Below are 23,869 nucleotides of genomic sequence, written 5' to 3'. Positions count from 1 at the left end.
AATAGGATGATCATTTAGAGTCTACATCCCCAATCATATCCCCATCAAACCATGTGATCAAGAAGTTGTTTTTCTTCTGTATTTCTACCCCCACATGAATAGGCAGTTTTCAAAAGAAATCAAGATATCTAGTAATTAAAATGTCCTCAAAATGAATAGATTTCTAGAAATGCAAAACAACTGAGGTACCAACTATTTGTCAGACTTGTGAAGATGGGATTAACTCTCCCCTGACCACTTTTAGATCTAATCACCAGAAGCATATACACCCTCACTTTATGCTTAAGTGGGAGGAGATCCACAACCCACAGGCTAAAGTGGGTGACAACTCAGAAACAACTGACTACCCCATGGGCAGTCTTAATAAAATTTATAAACTGTGATTGGTCCCCATAAAGTAAGGGGAAGGCACAGGAAGTAACAAACAAAAAACAAACAAACAAAACAAACAAAAGAAAGGTCTTTAAAAGTAGTTACAACTTCCTATGAGGGAGTGGTTTGAGCTCCTTCTAATTTCAACTTGACCCTGAAGGAGCTCCGGCTTGAGACCTTGGACTGCTTCTGGTAAGACTGCTCATGGATCTTCTCTTTGGACTACCACATGGGTGAGTGAAAAGGCTGACTCCTTTCCTGGGTCCAGGAAGGACTAGCTTCCTGAAAAGGACCATGTCTTGGGGGCTGGAACCCTTACTTTATTCACCACTAACCCCTCTGACCCACCTCAAGCTCTGCCTGATTTGAACCAGGCCAGAGTAATTACCTAGTGTAATAGGATAGACACTTTCTCTACCCTCTCTCATTTCTCTACTTTCACTTTTCCCCCTCTATTTTATGAATAAATACTGCTAAAAAGTCATTTAACTTGATATATTAATTTTGGCAACCACATTTCTCATTTAGTCCAACTTTAATTTAATTTAATATAAATTTTTATTTTATTTGGTCAATTTCAAACATTATTCCTTGGTTACAAAAATCATATTCTATTCCTCCCTCCCCTCCCCCTGCCATTCCCATTGCTGATGCACAATTCCACTGGGTATTACATGTGTCCTTGATCAAAACCTATTTCCATAGTTGTTGATGTTTGCATGAGGATGTTCCTTTAGTGTCTATCCCCCTCAACCCACGAAAAGCAGGATAGACCAAACTGAAAAGGAAAACCAGTCTTTAAAGACTCTGGAATTTGGCAGTTACATTCCTGGGAACTGTCTTTTCAGGATTTAGTGTAGAGGGTGTTCTTTGAACTCTTTAAATGTCTATTTTGCCCCCTTGTTCAAGAACATCAGGGCAGTTTTCTTGGATAATTTCTTGTAGTATGTCAAGATTTCAGTTCATTTCTGGGTTTTCAGGTAGACCAATGATTCTCAAATTCTCTTTTCATTCTGTTTTCCTGATCCCTCATCTTTTCAGTTAGATATTTTGTTTTCTTCTATTTTGTCAGTCTTCGACTTTGCTTCATTAATTCTTGCTATTTTGCAAGATCATTATCTTCAAGTTGCCTAATTCTGGTCTTTAAAGACTGGTTTTCCTTTTCAGTTTGGTCTATCCTGCTTTTCGTGGTTTCTAGCTGTTTCTCCAATTGTGAGTTCTTGTCCTTTAAACTGTTATTTTCTCTTTGAACTATTTCCCACTTTTCTTGCCAGAAGACTTCCATCTTCTTGATAAGCTCCAATTTAAATTCTTCAAGAGCTTGTGGACAATTTCCATTTTTTGGGAAGGTTTTGGGTTAATTTGAACTTCCTCCATTTCCTCTGTAGCCTGAGTTTTTCCTCCGTAAAAATTTTCAAGGGTCCATCCCTTTTTCCTGTTTTTCTTGGAGGGAGGCTTTTGCTCCTAGCCACAATTTGCCATCACCGTGTAGGTTTTTCCTTCCATTTTAGTCAGAAATCTGAGATGGTCAGGCTCTCTGAGTATGGACTTAAGGAGCAAGGATTTTGCCTGAGGCAAGCTCTCGAATGCCCACAGCTTCTGCTGTTTGCTGCCCTTCTCTGTGCTATTTTCCTGCGAGAGCCCAGGGCATGCACTCTTCAGCCTGCTGGGGTTTTAGGTGTAGCTACTCTCAGGGGTAGGTCTTTGGTAGTCTTAGCTCCCAAGGACCCAGAGGTGCCCCTCGCTCACTTGCCGATTCTGGCGGGTGCTGGCTGACTCTGGCTCTGTAGGTGGGGTGGGAGAGGGTAAATCAGCTTGCATTTTGATGGGAGCTTTTTCATCCCCTTATAGTGTGGAAAAGCCCAAATCTCACATACCTTCAATGCTGCGCCCTGCTGTAAAGTCCCTTTGTTCTTATGAATTTGTTGTTTTTGGTCTTTTGAGGTAGTCTATATTGGTAGGTGCTGAGGAGAGAGTTTTGTGTCTAGACCGCCACCATGTTTACCCAGAAGTCCTTTAATTTTTAACCCTTACAGACTAATATGACAGAAAATAACATGTTGGATTGGATGTAGGAAAACTGGGACACTAACACACTGTTGGTGGAGTTGTGAACTGATTCAATCATTCTGGAGAGCAATTTGGAATATGCCCCAAAGGCTATAAAATTGTAAATATCCTTTGTCTCAGCAATAAACACCACTACTAGGTTTATATCCCAAAGAGAGTAAAGAAGGGAAAAGAAAAAAAGTCCATGTGTACAAACATATTTATAGGAATTTTTGTGGTGGCAAAGAATGGGAAATTGAGGGACTATCCACCAATTGGGAAATGATTGAGTAAATTGTGGGAAATGATCATAATGGAAGAAATATAATAATGAAATAAATGATGAGCAAGATGCTCTCAGAAAAACTTGAGAAGACTTATAAGAACTGATGCAAAGTGAAATGAGCTGTCAGTAGAATATTGTACACAGTAATAGCAATATTTTATGATCACTTGTGAATGACTTATTCTTAGCATTACCAAAATCCAAGATAATCCCAAACAATTTTTGGTGAAAATGCTAACTGGAGTCTGGAGATCAAAGCAAAAGCAAGTCTCAATACAATGATAAAGACTAGCTGAACACTCATATTTGCCATTTCCACATTTCCACTAAGGCAGTTTCAGATTATCACACTTTATTAGCAATCTAAATGAAATTAACATCCTATGGATGTTTTGCATAACTGTACATGTATATATAAGCTATATCAAATTGCTTGCCTTCTCAATGAGGAAGTAAAAGGGAGGGAAAGAACTCGAAACTCGAAATTTATTTTAAATGAATGTTAAAAAATGTTTTCACATATAACTTGGGAAAAAATTATTAAAAAAAAAAAGTCAAAAAGCCTTGTCATACCTTGTCATCAGGTAGCACATGGCCAACTCTGAGTCACTGACTCAGAAATAGTTACACTCTAGTGTGCCAATCCCCAAACTCCAGTTCCTTACACTGGGTGCGGCAGTTGCTCGCTTCTATGCATCAATTAGAAGCACTGACTGCTAGGGTGGTAATTACTAAGACCCCACACCTCAAAACAGGTTTTGCTACAGAGGCAGCACTAAGTGCCCTGTGCTACATTTCTCCTGAGCAATAGAAAAGAAGAGCCCAAATCAAAATCCTATTTAGTACTAGTGAGATGTAATTTTTTTCCCCATTAGTTAACTTGACTTTTTCCAACCTTGCTACTACCTCCCCTCCCCCCAAAAGCATTTGAAGGTTTTACATTTTTTTTTTTAAACAAATGGAGATGTTTTTTCCCTGTCCTCAGAGAGGGTTTAACTTCTACTTATTAGTTTAGTAATAAGGTTTGGTATTTCTGTAAAGTGGAACTATTCTATTTACCTAAGGCATCATGTACTCAATTGCCCTCACAAGCATTTTTTGAAACTGTTTGAAAAGTGAATTTCCTTTTGAAGTCACTCCAGCTGGATTGATAGTCACTTGAAAATAAACACCAGTTAACCAGACTCTCATAAAACATTGTAGAAAAAAAAATCACCTAAATGTAGTTTAGGAAATATTGGGAGCTGCTAGGTTGAAGGAGATGAGGTTCTGGGTTCAAATCTGTCCTAAAATATTTTACAGCTGTGTGACCTAGGCACTGGTTACATGACTGGTTAGAATACATTTTAACTATTCAAAATTAAGACTCAAAAAACTTCAAATTTTAATGGCTTCTTAAACTACAACTATTGTGATCTACTGACTCCCAAGTTAGAAAAGGGATAAAATAACTTTCAGCCAACTTCCATTTTATGTAACATTTATTTTTCATGTTGTAATATTCAGATGTCACATTTTCTAAATTGACATTTTCATGCTAACAACCCCGTCTCATCTTGGGAAAAATAAAGGACTTTACACAACTTTAGGAAGGAATGCACTAGAAAAAGAAATTGCAATTGCACCCAAGTTACAAAGAACAAAGAGGTCAAACAACAGAAAGGCTGCATAGAAGACAGCTACAGGGATAACATCAGGCAGGAACAAATTAGAATTCTGAAGAATCTGTATTAATATTTATGTTATGGCATTAACTTCAGAGGCCAAAGTGGTCAGAAAGCAGAACCAAATGGAGAATTTCAATAGAATGCTCTACATTATTCAAAACATCCATTTACATATGCTAGCATGCTCTCTTTCCCCTCTTGAATTCTTTTAGTTTTGGGTAAACATTTTAAAGATTTAAACACTGATAGCATGTCAGAATATGAACATTTCTTGATTTATCAAGGGGGAAGTATGCTCCTATGCTTTTTCCAATGAGCTAATTCATTTTTGCAACACGGACAAGAATAACTTGGACCTCACATGTCCTCTGCCTTAAAAGTTCAATAAGGATTACCATGATAAAGTAGGAAACTCACTGTGCTACCAAATAAATACCCGTTGTGCAAAAGTTGCAAGTTTTTATGCCTAACTTAGAAGTAGCAGCAAAAACCCAAGAGTTCCTCCTCCCTCCAGTCAGAATCAAGGTCAATAGCTGGCTATGCTCTGGGATCAAATGTTGATGTCATCCTTATCATCAGACATAGTAAAAGTTAGAAAGAAAAGGCTTCTCTTGCTAGTCTATCCATTGAACAGGAAAGAGCAAGTACCATCTGTTCTGGTCAGCAGCATAGGAACAGTGGCATGCAGGAGGACCAAAGATGATGCTCTTAAGTAAGGGCATCAATACATGACTCTTGGCTCTTCCTAAAGGACTTACACAGACTTAGGTTTGTCCCATATTTGGAGGCCAAGACATTACAGCTTTACCTAGCCACACTCCTGAAGAGGTTTAAAGAAGTAAAGTCCAGGAGACCAAAATAATTAGGGTGTAATTAGGCCATTATCTACACCACTATGTACAAACACACACATCAATAAAAGCTTTAATTCAGGCCCTGCAGCCACTTAAACAAAGCATTGAAGATCCAGGCTTTTTGAATAGGGCATATTTTAAAGTCTATTATCAGTTTAAAACATCAGTAACACTGACACAATGTCACCTATTCTTTATTTTAATTATAGGGTAACACATAAACTCCAACACAAAGAGGGAGGGAGAGAAGGGGAAGAATAAAACCAGTATTTCACAGAGATGAAGATGAAGTTAGTGCTTTAACGGATCTCGAGGGTAAAATTCTTTTAGGGTGCTTTGAGGAATTCTCTTCAACATTTCTTTGGGGAAGATTCGAAGGAGCTGCCAACCAATGTCCAAAGTTTCAAAGATAGTGCGGTTTTCATAAGCACCTGAAAAAGAGCAGAGTAAAGGGAGATGATTAATTTCATTGAAGAATCCTTGAGCACCTATCATATGCACAGCAAAAAAAAACAGATAAATGTTAACAATCCTTTTCCTAAGTATCTGAGGACACAGGATCCCAAGACATCTAGTCATACAAATATTTATTTATATAATTATACATGTCTGCATATATGTTAATATAGATCTAGGATAAGAAGTTGGCTGTTAGCCATATCAGATCTAAAATTATACTATAATGAAGTCATCAAAACAATCTGGTACTGGCTAAGAAATAGAGTAGTGGATCAATGGAAAAGGTTAGGAAGTCAACAGATAGTTAATGACCAGATTAACTTGGTGCTTGATAAACTGAAGATCCAAGCTATTGGAAGAACTCATTATTTGACAAAAGCTGCTGGGAAAACTGGAAAACAATATGGCAGAAACTAGGCATACACTGTTATAAAAAATTCAAAGATTTTGATTCTGTTTGAGAAAAGATCTTCAAGAAAGAAGCTTGAAACTTTTATATCCAGAGAATGAACTGTTGCAGAAAGATGCCGAAAACCTACACTTCATCAAGAAGATCAAGAATGAACTTTGGATGTGATTGATTGGACTGAACTTTTGATTGAACATTTATTGTAACTGTACACATTTATGCCAAAAGGGACTGCCCCTAATTTGGCTTTCTGTCAATGCGCCTAGCAAACATTGGTTTTGCTTTCTTTTCTTTTCTATTTCCTCTCTCACTATTCTAATTTCTCTTAGAAAATTGAATACTGTGTATATCTTTAGTTAGAAGTGAATTTAGAACTACAAAATGATTATGTTAAATGATCAATGGGGAGACTAGTCTCCCAATGATCATCAGAGGGGATTGTAAACCTTAAAATTTCTTAGACTTATAAATGTTGGAAATTTCACCATTGGGAAATTTCATACTTGCAAAATTTCTTACTGATAGTCTATTGGAATGTGAACCCCATTGGCACGGGAGGTTCCTCCTCCTCCCTTCTTAAGATTACTTTAGGACGGAAACCTTTTGCTAAACAATGGAAAGGGCTTTGACCTATGCTTAAGCATAGAACAGGAAGTTCTTTGAGTCATGATTGATTTTAGAATTGATACAATAGAGATACTTGGAATGACAGAACCAGGTCTTGGAAAATACAATTTCCACCCTACTCAGTCCTAACAGGATTTAGGAAGGGCTGCAGCATAGATCAAGATTTAATTATTTGAGAATATGACCTTCAACAGACATGTGCAAAGCCACAGACCTCTGGGCGGTCCTGGGTTAAGGTAGAGCCACCATTGGCACAGGGAAGACATGGACAGTGAATGGTAGATGTGAGAACTGAGGGGAGGGAACTTGGATGGTTTCCTTAAAGATAGCGGGGTCTGAGGACTGAGGGGGTTGGTTGGAGAGTTTTGGCTCTGAGTGGTTGGAGAGGTGCTCTGAGAGCCTTGCTCTGAAGGAAGCTGGAGGTGGAGGCCCCTGAGACTGTTTCTCCATTTTGGTCACGTGAGTAATAGGGACTGATCTCCTTTCTTTGCCCCAGCTATCTAAGGGCTTAGGACTTTTGGCCCAGCCTAAACAGAAGGGGTATTTAAGCCCTATTCCCTTCTCTCTCTCTCTCTCTCTCTCTCTCTCTCTCTCTCTCTCTCTCTCTCTCTCTCTCTCTCTCTCTCTCTCTCTCTCTCTCTCATACCTTTCTTCCTCCTGTTTGTAATTAAACTCCATAAAAGGTTGACTGCTGACTTGAGTTTTCATTTAGGAATTACATAGCTGAATTCCTTGGCGACCTTAAATTAATATATATCAGTCTTTTAAAGTGATTTCCTTGTCACAACACCAAGATCAAGTCAAAATGGATACCTGATCTAAAAATAAGACATACCATAAACAAGTCAGGGGATTATGGAAAAGTTTGTCTGTCAGAGTTATGGAAAAGGGAAGAACTGATGACCACACCAGATATAGAGAACATTACAAAAAATGAAATAGATAATTCTGTTTGCATTCAATTAAAAAGCTTCTATACAAACAAAACCAATGCAATCAATATTAGAAGAGAAATAACAAATTGGAGGAAAAAATTTATGGCAAATTATCTCTGACAAAAATTTCTTAAAAATATAGAAAACTGGTTGCATGGTGGGAGCTAAGATGGTATAGGCAAAGGGTACTTTGCTCCCTCAATCCCTCCACATACATACAAAAAGAAAATCACCTCAAAACAAAGTCAGAAGAGCATGTCTCATTGGGGTAAAAAGAGAGAGTAGACCAGGCAACACAGCATCTCTGAGAAGTAGTAGAACTTCAAATAGCCCATTACAAAAACACTGAGGCTCCACCAGAGGCAACGAAGATGCAGCCTGAGCCACTCCATGCAGGTAAAGAAGGTAAGAAACCTATAAACTCTCATGTGGCAGTAGAGCCCTGAGGTTAAAAGGGAGCAGAACTGCAAGAACCTATTTATTCTCACTTGGCAGCAGAGTGCCTAGAGAAGCAGTAAAGCCTAGAGCAAGGGACCTGCCCAGCCCAAGTCATTTAGCAGGGGCAGGGAAACAGGGGAGCAGGGACCAGCCTAACCCTGGAAACAACAGGAGAACCAGTAACACAAGGTATTGAATATGGCTGAAAAAGACTTGTAAACCTCCTCAAAGCAAGCCAGCAGGGACATCTCCTTAACAGACACACCATGAGAAAAAGGCACCCAAGTTCCAAAGAAGAGTACTCTGGAAGCTTGGAGCAGTGTGTCCTCTACTGAACCTCAATGGAGAGATAAGGTAATGAGGGAGAAAAAAACACCTAGCAAAATGAACAAAAGACAAAAAACTACTGAACTTAAGTTAGAAAGTTACTTTAGTAACGGGGAAGATCAAAACATGAACTCTAAAGAGAATAATTATGCCAAAAAGGAAACGTGTATAGGGTCAAAGGAAAGTGTGAAGGGATATTAGGCTCCAAAAGAATTCCTAGAAGAAACAGAAAGGAATTTAAAAAACCAAATAATAAGAGATTCAGCAGAAAAGCTCAATAGCTAGGAGGTAAAATTCACTGGAGAAATCAGCCCCCTAAAAATAAGAAAATGTAGGCACAAAAATACATGGAAGAAAACAACTCCTTAAAAAATAGAATAGACCAAATAGAAATGGAAAGGGGAAAACACTCTTTAAAGAGTATGATTGGCCAAACGGAAATGGAAACACAAAAATACAAGGAAAAAAATAACTCCCTATAAATTAGAATCGGACAAAAAGAAACTAATGAAAACATAAGACATCAGGAAACAATAAGACAAAATCAAAATAAGGAAATCTAAAATGCCTCACTGGAAATAAGACCTAGAAAATATATAAAAAGGACTGAGACAAATTTATAAGAATAAAAAGCATTCTCCAACTGATAAATGGGCAAAGATATGAATAGGCAGCTCTCATGATTAGAGCAATATAAATTAAGACAACTCTGAGACATTACTTTTTACCTATTAGAATGGACAATATGAACACAAAGGAAAATGATAAATGTTGGAGGTAATATAGGAAAATTGGGACATTAATACTGTTGATGAAATTGTGAACTGCTAAAGCATTCTGGAGAGCAATATGGAACCATGCATAAAAGGCCACAAAATTATGCATCGACTTTTTGATCTAGCAATACTCCTACTGGGTCTGTATCTCAAAGAAAGGGAAAAGGACCTGCTTTAGGAGTTTTTTTTGTGTTGGCAAAGAATTAGAAACTGAGAGGGTGAACATCAATTGGAGAATGGCTGAACAAGCTATGGTATATCATTGTAATGGAAAACTATTCTTCTATTAGAAATGATATACAGGGGGCAGCTGGGTAGCTCAGTGGATTGAGAGCTAGGCCTACAGACAGGAGGTCCTAGTTTCAAATCTGGCCTCAGGTACTTCCCAGCTGTGTGACCTTGGGCAAGTCACTTAACCCCCATTGCCTAGCCCTTACTGCTCTTCTGCCTTGGAACCAATATACAGTATTGATTCCAAGACAGAAGGTATGGGTTTAAAAAAAAAATGATATACAGGATGAGTTCAGAAAAACCTGGAAAGACTTGCAGAACCAAAAGAACACTGTATACAGTAAAATACCATATGATGATCAACATGGTTCCAAGATAACCCCAAGGGAGTTATGTTACAAAACAAAACACTATCTAAAGCCAATGAAGGAATTGCCACAATTTGATTGTAGATCAAACCATGCCATCCTTTCATTCTTTAATTTTTTATTGTATATCAGATGCGTCTTTAGTCATGACATAGGGAATATGGAATATGAATTACATGAAAACATTGGTATAATTGATATCTGACTATCTCCTGGGAGATTCTGAACTGCAGTATGTCAAAAAACAATTATCAAAAATTGATTCTACATATAATTGAAAAAAATTTAATATTAAAAAAACTAAGAAGCTGAGTAACACTGCAAGGTAGTGCAGTGTGAGTGGAGGGTCCAGCAGAATACAAGAAGGGAGAGAGAGAAAAGGTGTCTTCAAGCAGAGCAGTGAACATGGAAATCATGATAGGATGGGGTGTTCATAAGAGAAGAGATGGTTATGAAATACAGGTCACCCATTTAATAAACTGACAGTGAAAATAAAACAAATAGGTTATCAGCTAAAAGGAGACTGACAAAGCTCAGTGGATTGAGAGCCAGGCCTACAGACAGGAGGTCCTAGTTTCAAATGGTACTCTTCAAAATGAGTTATTGTTGTCATTCATTTGTTTCATTAATCTGACTCTTCTTGACTTTATTTGAAATTTTTCTGACCAAGACACTGGAATGGTTTACCATTTCCTTCTCCAACTCATTTTATAGATGAAGAAACTAAGACACACAGGGCTAAGTTAATTTGCCCAGGGTCACATAGTCAGAAAGTATCTGAGGCCGGATTTAAACTCAAGTCTTCCTGACTCCAGGCCTGGCCATACATACTATCCACTTTGTCACCTATCTGCTTTCCTTCAAAATGGGAGAGAACACTATATGGAAAAAAAAGGGAAAAGAAATAGGGTTCATGTAACACAGATTTTGAGGAGCCAGAACCTAGCACACATCTTTAAACAAGAAAATATATATGCGATTGGAGAAAAGGGTGAAAAGGGGGGAAATGCGGTTAAGTCAGCATACAGCCTCAATTCAGCCAAGTCTTCAGAATCATTAATAAAGTTCATTACCAAGTTTGTAAGCAGAACATTTGTTGTCTTACCCTGAGAAATAAAGTTCTTTTCAAACTTCTGCAAAAATTCCAGATAAAGGAGATCATCTGAGGTGAGGGCTTCTTCTCCAACAACTGCTTTCATGGCTTGAACATCCTTACCAATAGCATAACATGCATACTAGGTAGAGCACATACACACACACACACAAGTAATAGGTTAGAGTGAGAACTTTTTCCTTTATTAAGTAGTTAGCCTGGGGAAACTTAACAGAATCTTCATTCAAAGAGACAACTCTGGACCCTGAATCTAATATTAGGTAATGTGGTGGAAATCAATATGAATCTTACTAGAATTATTCAAAGGGGTTTATATACCAAAGTATCCAAAAATGCTTATTCATATAGCAGTCTCACTTAAAAGGGGATTTCCTAGTACATACTGAGATCAATCTAAGCAATTTGTAGAACTCTGTAAATAAGGAAATCCTTCTGTTGTCATTAGAGTTGCAGGATGTTTAAATCATTTAAATCTCAAGAAAGGTTTGTTTCAAGAGAATTTACAAATATATAGAACCCATCCTCCAAACCTAGGTTCAAAAAATATTCATTATGGAGCAATTCACAAGAATTCTCCAACACCTCACTAATAGGCACTGTATCAGTTATCTTATGATTTTAAAACTTTATGGGCTAATTGTACTCAGATAAGTTCAGATAAAGGAAACAATTCCTAATGTAGGTGTATAAACAAAACACTATATACAGCACATAAAACTATATTCTTCATTTTTTCTAATATTTATTCCTTAATGTACTAAGGAATATTTTACTGTATACTTTTTAGTTTAACTACCAATAAAATTTAGAAGAGCTTTGCTGCTTGGTTTAAGGTTTAGAAATTACTGCCATAAAAAACAAGAACTTGAATGAATATAATATTTAAATCTTTAAAAGGGGTAGTAATTATCTTTTTTAGAAAAGGGTCATCATTCTCTGTTTAATGTATTATTTCCAGAACTTTTATAAACAGATCTAAATTGAGTTCCATTTATCTAAGTGTAAAGATAATTTTAGGGTTAAAAATTCTCATTTCAAGATCTGTTATTAATGGAATTTGGGGGAAATGAAAGAACAAAGGAGAAAGGGAGGATAATTTTTTTAAAAACACAAAAACAGTAAGGACAAACATACCAGCTGGTTAGATACATCTCCATGATCTCTTCTAGTCATGCCTTCCCCAATAGCAGACTTCATCAACCGGGACAAGGAGGGCAATACATTAATAGGTGGGTAAATCTTGAGTTGATTTAGAGGAGAAAGGGAGAGGTGGAAAAAAATAGATACTTTTAAGAAGATTGAAATATTTATGACTAACAAACAAAATTGATAGTATATTTTAAAAGTTAAAAATCCCAGGATTAAGAGTGAGAAGAGAAATTCAGAAATTACCTAATCCACCCTCTCTCATTTTAAAGATAAGGCAGTCAAGGCCCAAATAGGTTAATTAGCTTTTCCAAAATCATAAAGCTGGTAAGCAGCGAAGTTGGAGAATTTGAACTTAGTTCTTCAGATGATCAACTCATCTTTTTACACATGCTGGCTCATTACCAGTATAGTTAAATATGGAGGGGTATTTATTTGCTCAGATGACATCTTCTACTTAATATTACTTTCTTATAAGAAAAAGTTGCAAAGAACATCTTAAAGTTTAAGTGTTTTTGACAATTGTAACTAAAATCTCTCAAATTTAAGGCAAGAAAAATAGATTTCTTTAGTTTAAAATGTTTTTGTATATGCAGTTCAATACAATAATCATAGAACTTAGGAGCTGAAAAGTATGTTAGAGGTTATCTCATCCAAGAAAAGAATACATTGAATAATATACTTAAAAAGTATCTAGCCAAGGCCTATTGAGAGGCAGAAGTCACTGTCTTGCCCAAAAACTCATTCCTTTTTCGGATAGCTCTAACATCAGGAATATTTCCTATAAATCATGCCCAAATTAGACTTTTTTCATCTTCTACCTACTTCTCCTAATTCTACCACATAAGGTCAATTCTAATTCTAGTCTAATTCTAGATGAAACATTCTCAATTCCTTTAACCAGTACTTATCATTTCAAGGTTCCATAAAGAAATGAGTTAACTGATTCAAAACTGATTCACACACCCTTCAATAAATAGGAAAAGGTAACAACAGCTCCAGCCAGGTTTTATTTTAGAGAAGTCACCTATTAGGAAGACAATCCCGATCAGTTTTCAGTTCCACCAGCAAATGAGATGGGCAAGTTTGCGTTTAAGTGTCTGAAATAGTGGTTAAGCTCCAAAGATTTCATCCTTAAGGCATGATAAAGTATTCTCTTGAAATTATTATGATAGAATACTTAGCAAACCAATAGGAACCAATTTTAACCATTCTATATTATCTAATATTTCAGAATGTGATCATTCTATACACCATGACTCAATTAAGTCTGATTCTGATGCCTCATTATGGTAGTGAACCTGGCTTCTGGCACTAAAAGTGTACAAGATGTAAAGGTTTTAAACATGGGCATGAATGTAGACAGTGTGTCAACTGATTATCAAGGGATAACATTTTTGGATTCAGAACTCAAAACACTTAAAGTATCCACATCAATGAACCCATGCATTTTCCAAAGCAATGAATAATAACACCACTGGTTTTAGAACAACCTGATGTGTAAGCATCTTTTATAATGAAGACACAGATGCTTACAAAGCAGAAGTATCAAGTGTTTTTCCCATGGTATTAATGCCATCATCAGAACTGGAATTATGGTCAGATTCCAAAATTAGTGCTCTTTCTAGTCTACAACAAATATTCATATACAAGTATAAATACCTGCAGTCATACTATAAACAAAGCAGAGCCATAAAATTATGCACACCCTTTGATCCAAAAATACCACTATTGGGTCTATATTCCGAACAGATCACAGATAAGGGAAAAGGACCTACTTGTACAAAAAAACTTTTAGTAGTTCTTTTTGTAGTGGTGAAAATTGGAAACTGAGGGAGTGTCCATCAACTGGGGAATGGCTAAACAAGCTGTGGTATGTAACTGTAATGGAAAATTATTGTACCATAAGAAATGAATAGGATGAGTTAATAAAAATCTGGAAAGACTTGCAGAACCAGAACACTATATACAGTAACCAGAAATATTGTATGATGATCAACTGTGAAAGACACAATAATTATTGGCAAAACATGGTTCCAAGATAATCCCAAGGGACTCATGGTTTTAAAAAAAGTGCTTTTCAAAGTCAAAAAACAACTGCCAGAATTGTAGATCAAAGCATGCATTCTTCATTTAATTTCCTTCATGACTATTTACCATCTTGGGGAGGGGAGGAGAGAATCTAAACTGTAATATGTCAGAAAAGACTCATCAAAAATTTCCACACAAAAAAAGCACCATAAGATACTAATGCAATTCCCCCCTCAAAGACAAAGGCAAAGAATCACTCAACAAAGTTACTGTCATTATAGAAAGCCCTTTCCAGAATACTACATTGTGTTCTACATACCTGTCTATTATGCAGCTGCCTGTCCACATAGATTTGTCCTTCAGTAATATATCCAGTCAAGTCAGGGATGGGATGAGTGATATCTGCCAGAGGAAATTGTTATTTTAATACAGGGTTACTTTACTAAATAGTTTTCATTAGAATGCTAGACTCCCAAGAAGTCAAAATGATTTACTTATGATTGTTCCTTAAGTTTATATGGTTAATCACTGCTACGTTAGAATATAATCATTCTATTAAGTACAGAGTATCTCAAATGTCTCAGGAGTTTTAAGTTCCTAAAACTTAAAACAATTAAAAATACACAAAGACTTTAGGGATATAATTTTTTGTTAACCACAAGTGACAGCACTGTAAAATGGATCAGCTCTAACTGAAGACATCATGTACACTCAAAAACAGTTGCCCATTTAAATGCTTATTTCTCAGAGGATTGAGGAACTCAAAATGCTATAAATGAATGTCAAAATTTGTTTTTACATATAAGGACGAAAAAAATAAAACATTTTTGAAGGATTGAAAGGGAACAAAATTTCTTTCTTAAAAACATTTTGTCTGGGGCAGCTGGGTGGTTCAGTGGATTGAGAGCCAGGTCTAGAGATGGGAGGTCCTAGGTTCAAATCTGAACTTAGCTGTGTGACCCTGGGCAAGTGCCTTGACCCCCATTGCCTACCCCTTACCACTCTTCTACTTTGGAACCAATACACAGTATTGATTCTAAGACAGAAGGTAAGGGTTTAAAAAAATATTTTGTCACTTATTTATGAATGACTGAGGTAATGACAATTTTTTATACAATCCTACAAATGCCAGTAGTTCCTAGATGTGAAGGCAAGCTGCCAATGAGAACATACTCAAGGCACTTATTTTATAATTATAGAAAACATAAAAGTTGCTAATTACCAAGTTTTTCCTAATAGGTTCAGCCCTTAATAATCAGGGCCTTTCCTAATATTTATTGTCCAAATTATCTACCTGCCACAAAACACAATTAATGTTATGTTTTTTTTTTCAAAATATCTGTTTCCATACTGTCTTCTCAACTACATTGTAAAACCATACTAAAAGGCAGCATATGGTAGATAGTGGATGGTATTGGGCTTGGAATGAAAACATGTTCAAATTCCACTTCTAACAATTATTAGATGTGTGACCATAATCAAGTTGATTAGCTTTCATTTCCTTTGTAAAATAGGGATATCTGTAGTACTTACCTTAATGTTGTTGTAAATCTCAAAAATGATATACAAAAAAGCACTTCAAAAACTCTTAGGTGTAATATATATACACACACTTTGGATTTTCAATATTGTCCTCTATGTTAGAAGCATTTGATAAAAATTTGTTGTTTAGAGTATCACAGAACTTTTGGTGCTAGGCTGAACCTAAAGGCATCTCACTTTTTTTCGTGGGGGATGAGAAAGATGAGAGTAGGTTTTTATAAGGTTAGAAGGCTTACTAAATCTGTCAGATAGCAAGAATTAGTAAGATTCCTCAACTCTTATTTCAATGATCTCTCTACTTAATTTATCTATATGGAAAAAAAAATGGGTATAGTGAAGAACTTTCTTTTCTCAATGTAGATTAGTATCTTCTCTGTAACTTTTAGTCTTAATAAAGTTGCCTGGGGATGGATGCAATAAAAAATGATTTGCTTAGGGTCACACATTTGTATCAGAATTGGAATTTGAACCCAGTTCTCCCTGATTTAGAAGTCAGCTCTCTACCCACTATGTTTGTTTATGATATGTATAGTGTATTACTGCTGAAAATAAAAAGTCTAAAATGTACTACCATCCTGTCACAAACAAAACACCTACAAATGATACAAAAAGTATTTAAATCAGAATATTTTTCAGTTACCCTGAGAACTTGGTATATAAAAACATTCAGCTCCAATAGTTTGATAAGACTTCTTCAAAATACAAGGTCCTTCAGAGATTAGATAGGTTCCAACTCAAAGAGCAAAAACTCACCATCATTGGGCATAGTAAGGATAGGGATCTGAGTAATTGACCCATTCCTGCCTTCCACACGACCAGCTCTCTCATATATTGTGGCTAAATCTGTATACATGTAGCCTGGGAAACCACGACGACCAGGGACTTCTTCTCGGGCTGCTGAAACCTACCAGACATTCAAGACAATTTATACATTAAAAAAATTTTTTTTGTTGAAAAAGTAAAATTTGTTCATCCAGAGATCATATTTTGGAATTTGGAAATTCAAAAAAGGGAATGTTATTTTAAAAAAACAACAACTTTTCCCAAAAGATTAAATACCCCCTGCCAACATAAGCACAAGTTGTTTAGGATGGGAAACCAAAAGCCTAATTTCAAACACTGAAATCTAATTAACATAAACTCAAATATTTAAAGACATTACCTAATATGACTTCATATTTTTGTTAGAAAACAAATAAATCTCTGGGCCATTGTTCTGAGCTGAAGATCTAAACTTTAATTGTAGTAAATTAAAGCTAGAGGTCTCACCATGTCCAGACTGTGGCAAAGAGCTCATTTATATGTTCAAGTTATGTTTTATGGGTTTTTGACAGTAAATCAGCAAAACCATTAACAAGGCAGAAGGTACATAGTATGTTAAGAAACATGCTAGAACATTTGGTAACATGGGTTTTGACATGAAATAATAAGTTCTAGTACAAGGTTAAGAAAATTTAATTAATCCTCCAGAACTAGCAAACTACTTCTAGGAGGGGTTAGGTCAAAGTAACCTCTAATGGCCATAATACTCTAGGGAACCTGTAATTGGCATAGATCTTCACAAGATCAAACAACACCTGGACATGCCAAGGTTGTTTTCATATGATCTCATTAGGCTAGCTGTTCTCTCACCATTCCAAATAAGCCCAACTCCTTCTGCATGGGTTTCAGTTTCCCTAAATCACTACACAGACCTAAAGTTTTTGCTTCTCCAATCGAAGCTTTTAATCTAGTTAGTTGCTATGATATTCTAATACACCAAACTATATATTCGAATACTATGATTAATATTCTAATTATTATAATTGACATCTTATACACAGTGTAATAACTGGGTCTAACTCTTTCTAAAATTTTAATTGCCATTACCTATCTAAAAGATTTTATGTGATCATTTGGTTTATTATCAATAATATAAAAATAAAATAAATAGTTCTTTCATTTTAGATTAGTGACTTTAATACAGAGATATATGGATATTTGGAGATGAACCTTTAGAAAACATCTAATGTTACAAAACACACACAATGATCTTTTCTTTGCCACCACTGCCAGTACAAAAAAAGGGGAAGCACTAAAAATCAGCCTTATTACACAAGTACTTCTGAAAAACTATAAATGATGCTGTATACCAGAGGAAAAAACCCTGATAAACTTAACAAATGCTCTTTAGCTGTCTTAAACAGTGACAGAAAAGCAAATACCCTAAGATGGTTCTGCATTGCTTCTCCTTAATTATCTATCAACAAATAAAATGCATAGTAAATAATGTTAAGAACTCCTCTTTGGAGAGAGATCTGTACAATGAAATGCATTAAATATTTGTGTATGTGTTTAATCTCTCATCTCAAACAAGATTTGTCAATGGAAAAAATGTTTTTCTTTACTTACTCTTTTACCCCACTCTGACAGAGGTTCCATATGGAGAAAAATGGCAAAGAAGAAATGGATAAAGAAACATGAGGAACAAAAGGCCAGTATAATTCACAAAGGTGGTAATTAGTTCCTGAATCATTTACAAGACTTCTTTGGCTAGCATCAACATACTTGATAAAAGGACACATAAAAATAATTACCTCTCGAAGAGCTTCTGCATAAGAACTCATATCTGTTAGAATGACCAATATATGCTTTTCACACTGATAGGCCAAGAATTCTGCTGTTGTTAGAGCCAGACGAGGAGTGATAATTCGCTCAATGCTAAAAATGAATATTATAGTTAAGTTCTTCAAACATAAAACTAGTTAGAAAGTTAAAAACTATATGGGCTTGATGTGCCTCTAATTTGAAAAAAGGTCATATAATTTCAGAAATGTAGTAATAGATACTATAGTATGGGCAGATTAAGCTGTGATTTTCACATAGCTCAATTAACCCTGAATTTTGACCATTAATTTGTATATTATTTTCCACATATGGATCAAATCATTTGCTAAATGCCACCATGATCTCTCAGCTTTGACCAGGCAAGTGAAGCTGGACTCCTCTTAGTCTTAGTAAGCAGACTTACACTACTAGTGTAAGTTTACTCTGAATAGGCAGAAATAGAAACAGTTGCCTTTACTTACGTTGGGTCATTGGCCAAGTTCAAAAAGAGACAGACGTTATCCATTGAGCCATTTTCTTCAAAGTCTGATTTGAAGAATCGAGCAGTTTCCATGTTTACCTAAATGACAATATCTTCATCAGCACAGAGATGGAAAAGTTATGTCTGAGTAAAGTCCAACTTTGGATTTGAACTAATTCTTTCCAATTTCACTCAAACATTTCTGATATATTCTCATAAGGCCAACAAGAAATAAATAGGCAGTCTATTTCAAGGACTGGCTTTTTTGAATAGCACTTATGCCACAGTCAGATCAGGAACACTTAATGTCAGCCTTTATTTTTCTCACACTGCCTAGGGCCAAGAGGTAGAATGAAGTATGGTTAAGTTCAGCTAATTAAAATATTTGCTCAGTGCCATTTTAAATCAATTAAAAAGTCATGAAACCATCTGCTAACTCTTTGGCATAGTCATATATACTCCAAAAACATCTAGATATTGCAAGATTTAACAAAATTTCTATTTAAAACTTTAAAACCAAAAGAATTATTTTGGAATATCTTTTAGAGTCAATTCAATGTTTGGTCCATCATTTCAATAACTTAAGTCAATAATTTTAAATGTTCCTACAGAATATAAATTATACTTACACCCATAGCAGCAAATACAATCGCAAAATTTTCCTCAGAATAGTCCATAACATCTTTGGATTTCTTCACCAAACCAGCCTGACGGCAGATCTGAGCTGCAATCTAATAAATATTTTTCTAATAAATATTTTATAATATTCAAATTGAGTTTCAAGTTGTCCTAATAAAAATAATGAGATGATCTAATTCTCTAACTTACCACCTTTGAGATTCTATACAAGACAAGTAGGATTTCTTTTAGATGGCTTAAAAGCTAATAAGATAGTATGGGTCTTTTCTGAAGACTAGCCAGCATGCCAAATACTGCATGTATAAGACAGTATAATTAAATTTTTTAAAAATTAGACATTGGACAAACATCATAGTATGGCAATTATAAAAATAAGGTTTTTTAAATCATGCTTCTCCTTTATCTCTTTCTTAATTAAAAGGAGCTTCTAGAATTTCTTTCCTAATAAAGCTCTCTTATTCTAATATTCACCTCATTATGGGGTAAGCCAGCAGCAGAGAAGATGGGAATTTTCTGGCCTCTAGCAATACTGTTCATGCCATCTATTGCTGAAATGCCAGTTTGAATCATTTCCTCAGGGTAGATTCGACACTCAGGGTTGATTGGTTGTCCTATGGAATTTATAGAAATGAAAAAAGTTAATTTACCAGCATAACATTAACATTCAAAAAGGTTTAAGTGTCAAGATATTAAAAAAATTCAATAACTTAGTTACACAGAACATTTACTCCTACACCTGAGTCATTTTTGTCTAAAATTAAATTACTTCATGATTCAGCTTTACCAAAAAACATATATAGTACTCTATAGTGTACAAAACACATGTGGCCAAACTGGTCTATAAAGGAAGATATTACTAATTTCAAAACCATGGTAATAATGCCCATGATGTTAAAATTTCAATAATAGATCAATTCTGAATGTTACATAGGTAATTTTGTAGGCAAATCTCAAAAATTTCACTCACATAATTTAGCAAGAGTTAGTGTGCCTTCTTTTCTCACATGGTTAATTAAATTTAGAAAGCATTTATTTAGTGTCGATTATAGGAAAGGCAACAGATTTTTTTTTCTTTTTCTGTCTGGACAGATGATCTCTTCTGTCTAGAACATAGGTCAAGAATTTTGATTGTGCACCCCTATAAGTAAAAACTTCACTCATGCAACCATATTATGCATATTCATTTGTTTATAATTACTATACTAACATACATTACAAAACAAAAATAGAAATTAAAAATGAGATAAAACTGAAATAATATTTGCTCTGTAGTTCAATAGAGAACTAAACTATTGGAATTTGGTAAGTTGGAAACAGAAACATAGGTCAGATATATGCTTTAGGAATGTCACTGGTAGCTGTGTGGAAGATGGATTGTAGAGGGGAAAGACTGGAGATGGAACCCAATTAAGAAGTGATAAAAACTTGAACTCAAAAGGTGACTATGTAAGTAGCAAGAAGAATAGAAAGAAATGACAAGATTTGGCAACTGATAGGATATGTAAGGAGAAAGTAAATAAAGAGTAAAAGATGATACCAAAGTAGCAAACATGAATGACTAAAAGCATGGTAATAATAATAGTGAAGTACAGAATAGCTATGGATTTGAAGGGGAAAGATAATGTAGAAGTCACTGATATAGCTAGCAACTCTTCTATGTCTGTTCTATCTGTAGAAATACTCTGTTCTATTCAAAACAGAACCATAAAAAGGAGGGGGACAGTGGGGGGAAAATGGTGATATAAGAAGAACAGGAATAAAAATTTATTTTTAAAGAGGGAGGAATGGAAAATACCTTTTAGTCTAAAAATATACCAGGCTGCTTAATAAGGTACAAGTTTTAACAGCACATAATAATAAATAATTTTATAAAATTAGTTGGAAATCTACGAGGTTCTTGACTTATTCACCTGTCACTGCCCTGGAAGGCATCTCAGACAGAAGATCATTTTGGAGGAGGAAGGAAGGGGAGGGGTAGAGAACAAAATTTTCCCATCACCTACATAGCTACTGCTTTAGGTACTCAGGTAGGAGACCAGTTATAACAATAACTGTGCTGAAAGTCAATTTATTCCACTTCCTAAAAATTAATATTTACCCATAATGTCAAGAAAGTCTTCAGCTAGGACAGGAGGGCCTCTGTCAATAGGTTTCCCAGAACCATTGAAAACTCGACCTGTAAAAAAACAGTTGCATGAAAAAAACATTGGAATTCAAATATTGTGACTATGATAAGAAAATAAATACTTCTATTCAAAACAAGCAATACTATTCATTGCATACCAAGCATATCCTCAGACACTGGTGTTCGAAGAATATCACCTGTAAACTCACAGGCTGTCTTCTTGGCATCGATACCTGAAGTTCCTTCAAAAACCTACCGAAATAAGAAGAAATTTAAGTCAGTATGGTATAAAGTCAGAAAACATATTTGAGTCCCTCTTCTACCTATTAATTATGACATTAGGCAAAGTCATTTATTATTAATCAGTTTCCTCATCTGCAAAAGTAGGAAAAATACCAAATGTACTACTGACTTCAGAGAGTTCCTATTAATGAAAGTATTTTATAAAATTATATAATTATGTGCTATTACAATTTAGTAGTCCAATAAGTTTTTGGACAATTCAAAAGATATGAAAATTCTTCTGTATACTAACAGAAATATTCCTATCTGTGACTTCCACTCTCTGGTCCTGTTTCAATTCCACTTTCCCAAAACACTTTCAAATAAGGCTCTTTCAAAGAGTATCATGCCTATCTAAACCTTTCCCTCAGGTCAAGATTCCCTAGCTACCGTAAATTTCTCTTTTTCCCCATCTCCACAATTTAGCTTTATAAGCACTAGTATTCATTGAACTCTCTATGATCAGTCAGTTCATTCTACCCCCATTACCCTGCTCCACCACCACCCCGCTCCTTACCCCCTAAATGTTTACTGACTATAGATAAAAAAAGGAAAGAGAGCTGACCAAATTTAGTAAATGTTGCTTACCTGAACTACTGCTTTGTTACCACTAACTTCTAAGACCTGGCCACTTCTATTTGTACCATCAGGTAATGTCAAGTGGACAATCTCAGCATATTTGGGGAACTAAAATGAGAAAATAAATTTTAAAATAAAAAAAAATCTAAGTTACAAAGCTCTTCAAGGGGGTTCTATACATTATAGTTAATTCTACATGTTCTCAAACAGTCTAAATCCTTAAGAAGCCTGTCACAGGCAAATTCAGACACTCACATAAATAAGTGTCAAATGTCATCTATACATTTGACCAGGGGCAATTTCTTTTCTTCTTATTTTTTTAAAAACACTGAAATCGGTCCTTTAACAAGAATTATGGCTTCTCATGTGTTTGAGGCAGTAATCTTGGAAACTTAACTTAAAACTAGAGCTCTTAAACTATCTAAATATTATTTAATTTATTATTTAATATTAAATATTATGACTAAATTTATTATAGTATAATTATTCCAAGTATAATTCTTTTTCTTTGAATTCTATGTACTTTATGCATTTAAAAACATTTCCAAAAGAGGTTCACAGGATTCACTATACTTCCAAATGGGGCCATGTCACACAAAAAGTTAAGGAGCCTTTGTATCATATACATTAATCTCAAATTGAAACAAGACTAAGTTAGGAAGCCTGTAGAGATCCATTACACAAATTCAATTATAAAACTTTTTTTTTTTAAAGTTCTCATTTCTGAGGGGTTGTCCATTGATTGGGGAATGCCTGAACAAATTGTGGTATATGCCAGTAATGGAATACTATTGTGCTATACTGATGAAGTGCTTGATTTTTAAACTAACTGGAAAGACCTCTATGAACTGAAGCAGAGTAAAAGAGAAGAACCAGGAGAACACCGTACACAAATGGAAACATTGTGGGACAATCAAATGTAACTGACTTTGCTACTAATAGCAATGCAAAGATCCAGGACAATCCCAAGGGACTTGTGAAAAAAGAATGCTGTCCACATTAAGAGAAAGAACTGTGGGAGTAGAAACATGAGATCAATCACTTGTTTATATGGGTATATGATTTGGGGTTTTGGTTTTAAAAGATTTCTCTATTATAAAAATGAATAATATAGAAATAGGTACTGAGTGATAATACATGTGTAATCCAGTAGAACTGCTTGTCAGCCCTGGGATGGGGGAGGGAAGAGGGGCGGGAGAGAACATGAATCATGTAACCATGGAGAAATACTTAAGGAGGCAGCTAGGTGGCTCAGTAGACTGAGAGTAGGTCCTAGATTCAAATCTGGCCTCAGACACTTCTCAGCTGTGTGACCTTGGGCAAGTCACTTAACCCCCATTGCTTAGCTATTATCACTCTTCTGCCTTAGAACCAATACACAGTATTGATTCCAAGACAAGAAGGTAAGATTTTAGATGAGAAAAAAAAAATATATATATAAAATAAAATAAAAAAGTCTTCATTTCTGGCCCTTAAGTGAGGTAAGGCCTTAAAAGAAAATACCTGTATTATACATGACACTATGTGGAGCTTCATTTCAACAACA

At 35.3% G+C, this 23,869-nt stretch overlaps 1 protein-coding gene across 1 annotated transcript in view; it reads right to left on the bottom strand.

Moving 5' to 3' along the window:
• Positions 1 to 4,170: 4,170 nt before the first annotated feature.
• ATP6V1B2 (ATPase H+ transporting V1 subunit B2) overlaps positions 4,171 to 23,869 on the bottom strand; it is a 35,117-nt gene continuing 15,418 nt past the window's right edge. Inside the window, exons 3-14 of the mRNA XM_001381922.5 lie at positions 22,333 to 22,431; positions 21,621 to 21,714; positions 21,436 to 21,513; positions 19,809 to 19,948; positions 19,328 to 19,429; positions 18,700 to 18,797; positions 18,208 to 18,331; positions 16,385 to 16,535; positions 14,409 to 14,491; positions 12,047 to 12,151; positions 10,904 to 11,033; positions 4,171 to 5,659 (exon numbers count right to left, since the gene is read on the bottom strand). Of these exons, the coding sequence (XP_001381959.1) occupies positions 5,520 to 5,659; positions 10,904 to 11,033; positions 12,047 to 12,151; positions 14,409 to 14,491; positions 16,385 to 16,535; positions 18,208 to 18,331; positions 18,700 to 18,797; positions 19,328 to 19,429; positions 19,809 to 19,948; positions 21,436 to 21,513; positions 21,621 to 21,714; positions 22,333 to 22,431 (1,344 nt within the window). The 3' untranslated portion in view covers positions 4,171 to 5,519. The remainder of the gene's footprint in view (positions 5,660 to 10,903; positions 11,034 to 12,046; positions 12,152 to 14,408; positions 14,492 to 16,384; positions 16,536 to 18,207; positions 18,332 to 18,699; positions 18,798 to 19,327; positions 19,430 to 19,808; positions 19,949 to 21,435; positions 21,514 to 21,620; positions 21,715 to 22,332; positions 22,432 to 23,869) is intronic.

Source organism: Monodelphis domestica, chromosome 1 (genome assembly GCF_027887165.1).
Source record: "Monodelphis domestica isolate mMonDom1 chromosome 1, mMonDom1.pri, whole genome shotgun sequence".
In the NCBI taxonomy this organism is placed as follows: Eukaryota; Metazoa; Chordata; class Mammalia; order Didelphimorphia; family Didelphidae; genus Monodelphis; species Monodelphis domestica.
The sequence above is the reverse complement of the archived record's forward strand: the minus strand, read 5'-3'. Positions and strand labels throughout refer to the sequence as shown.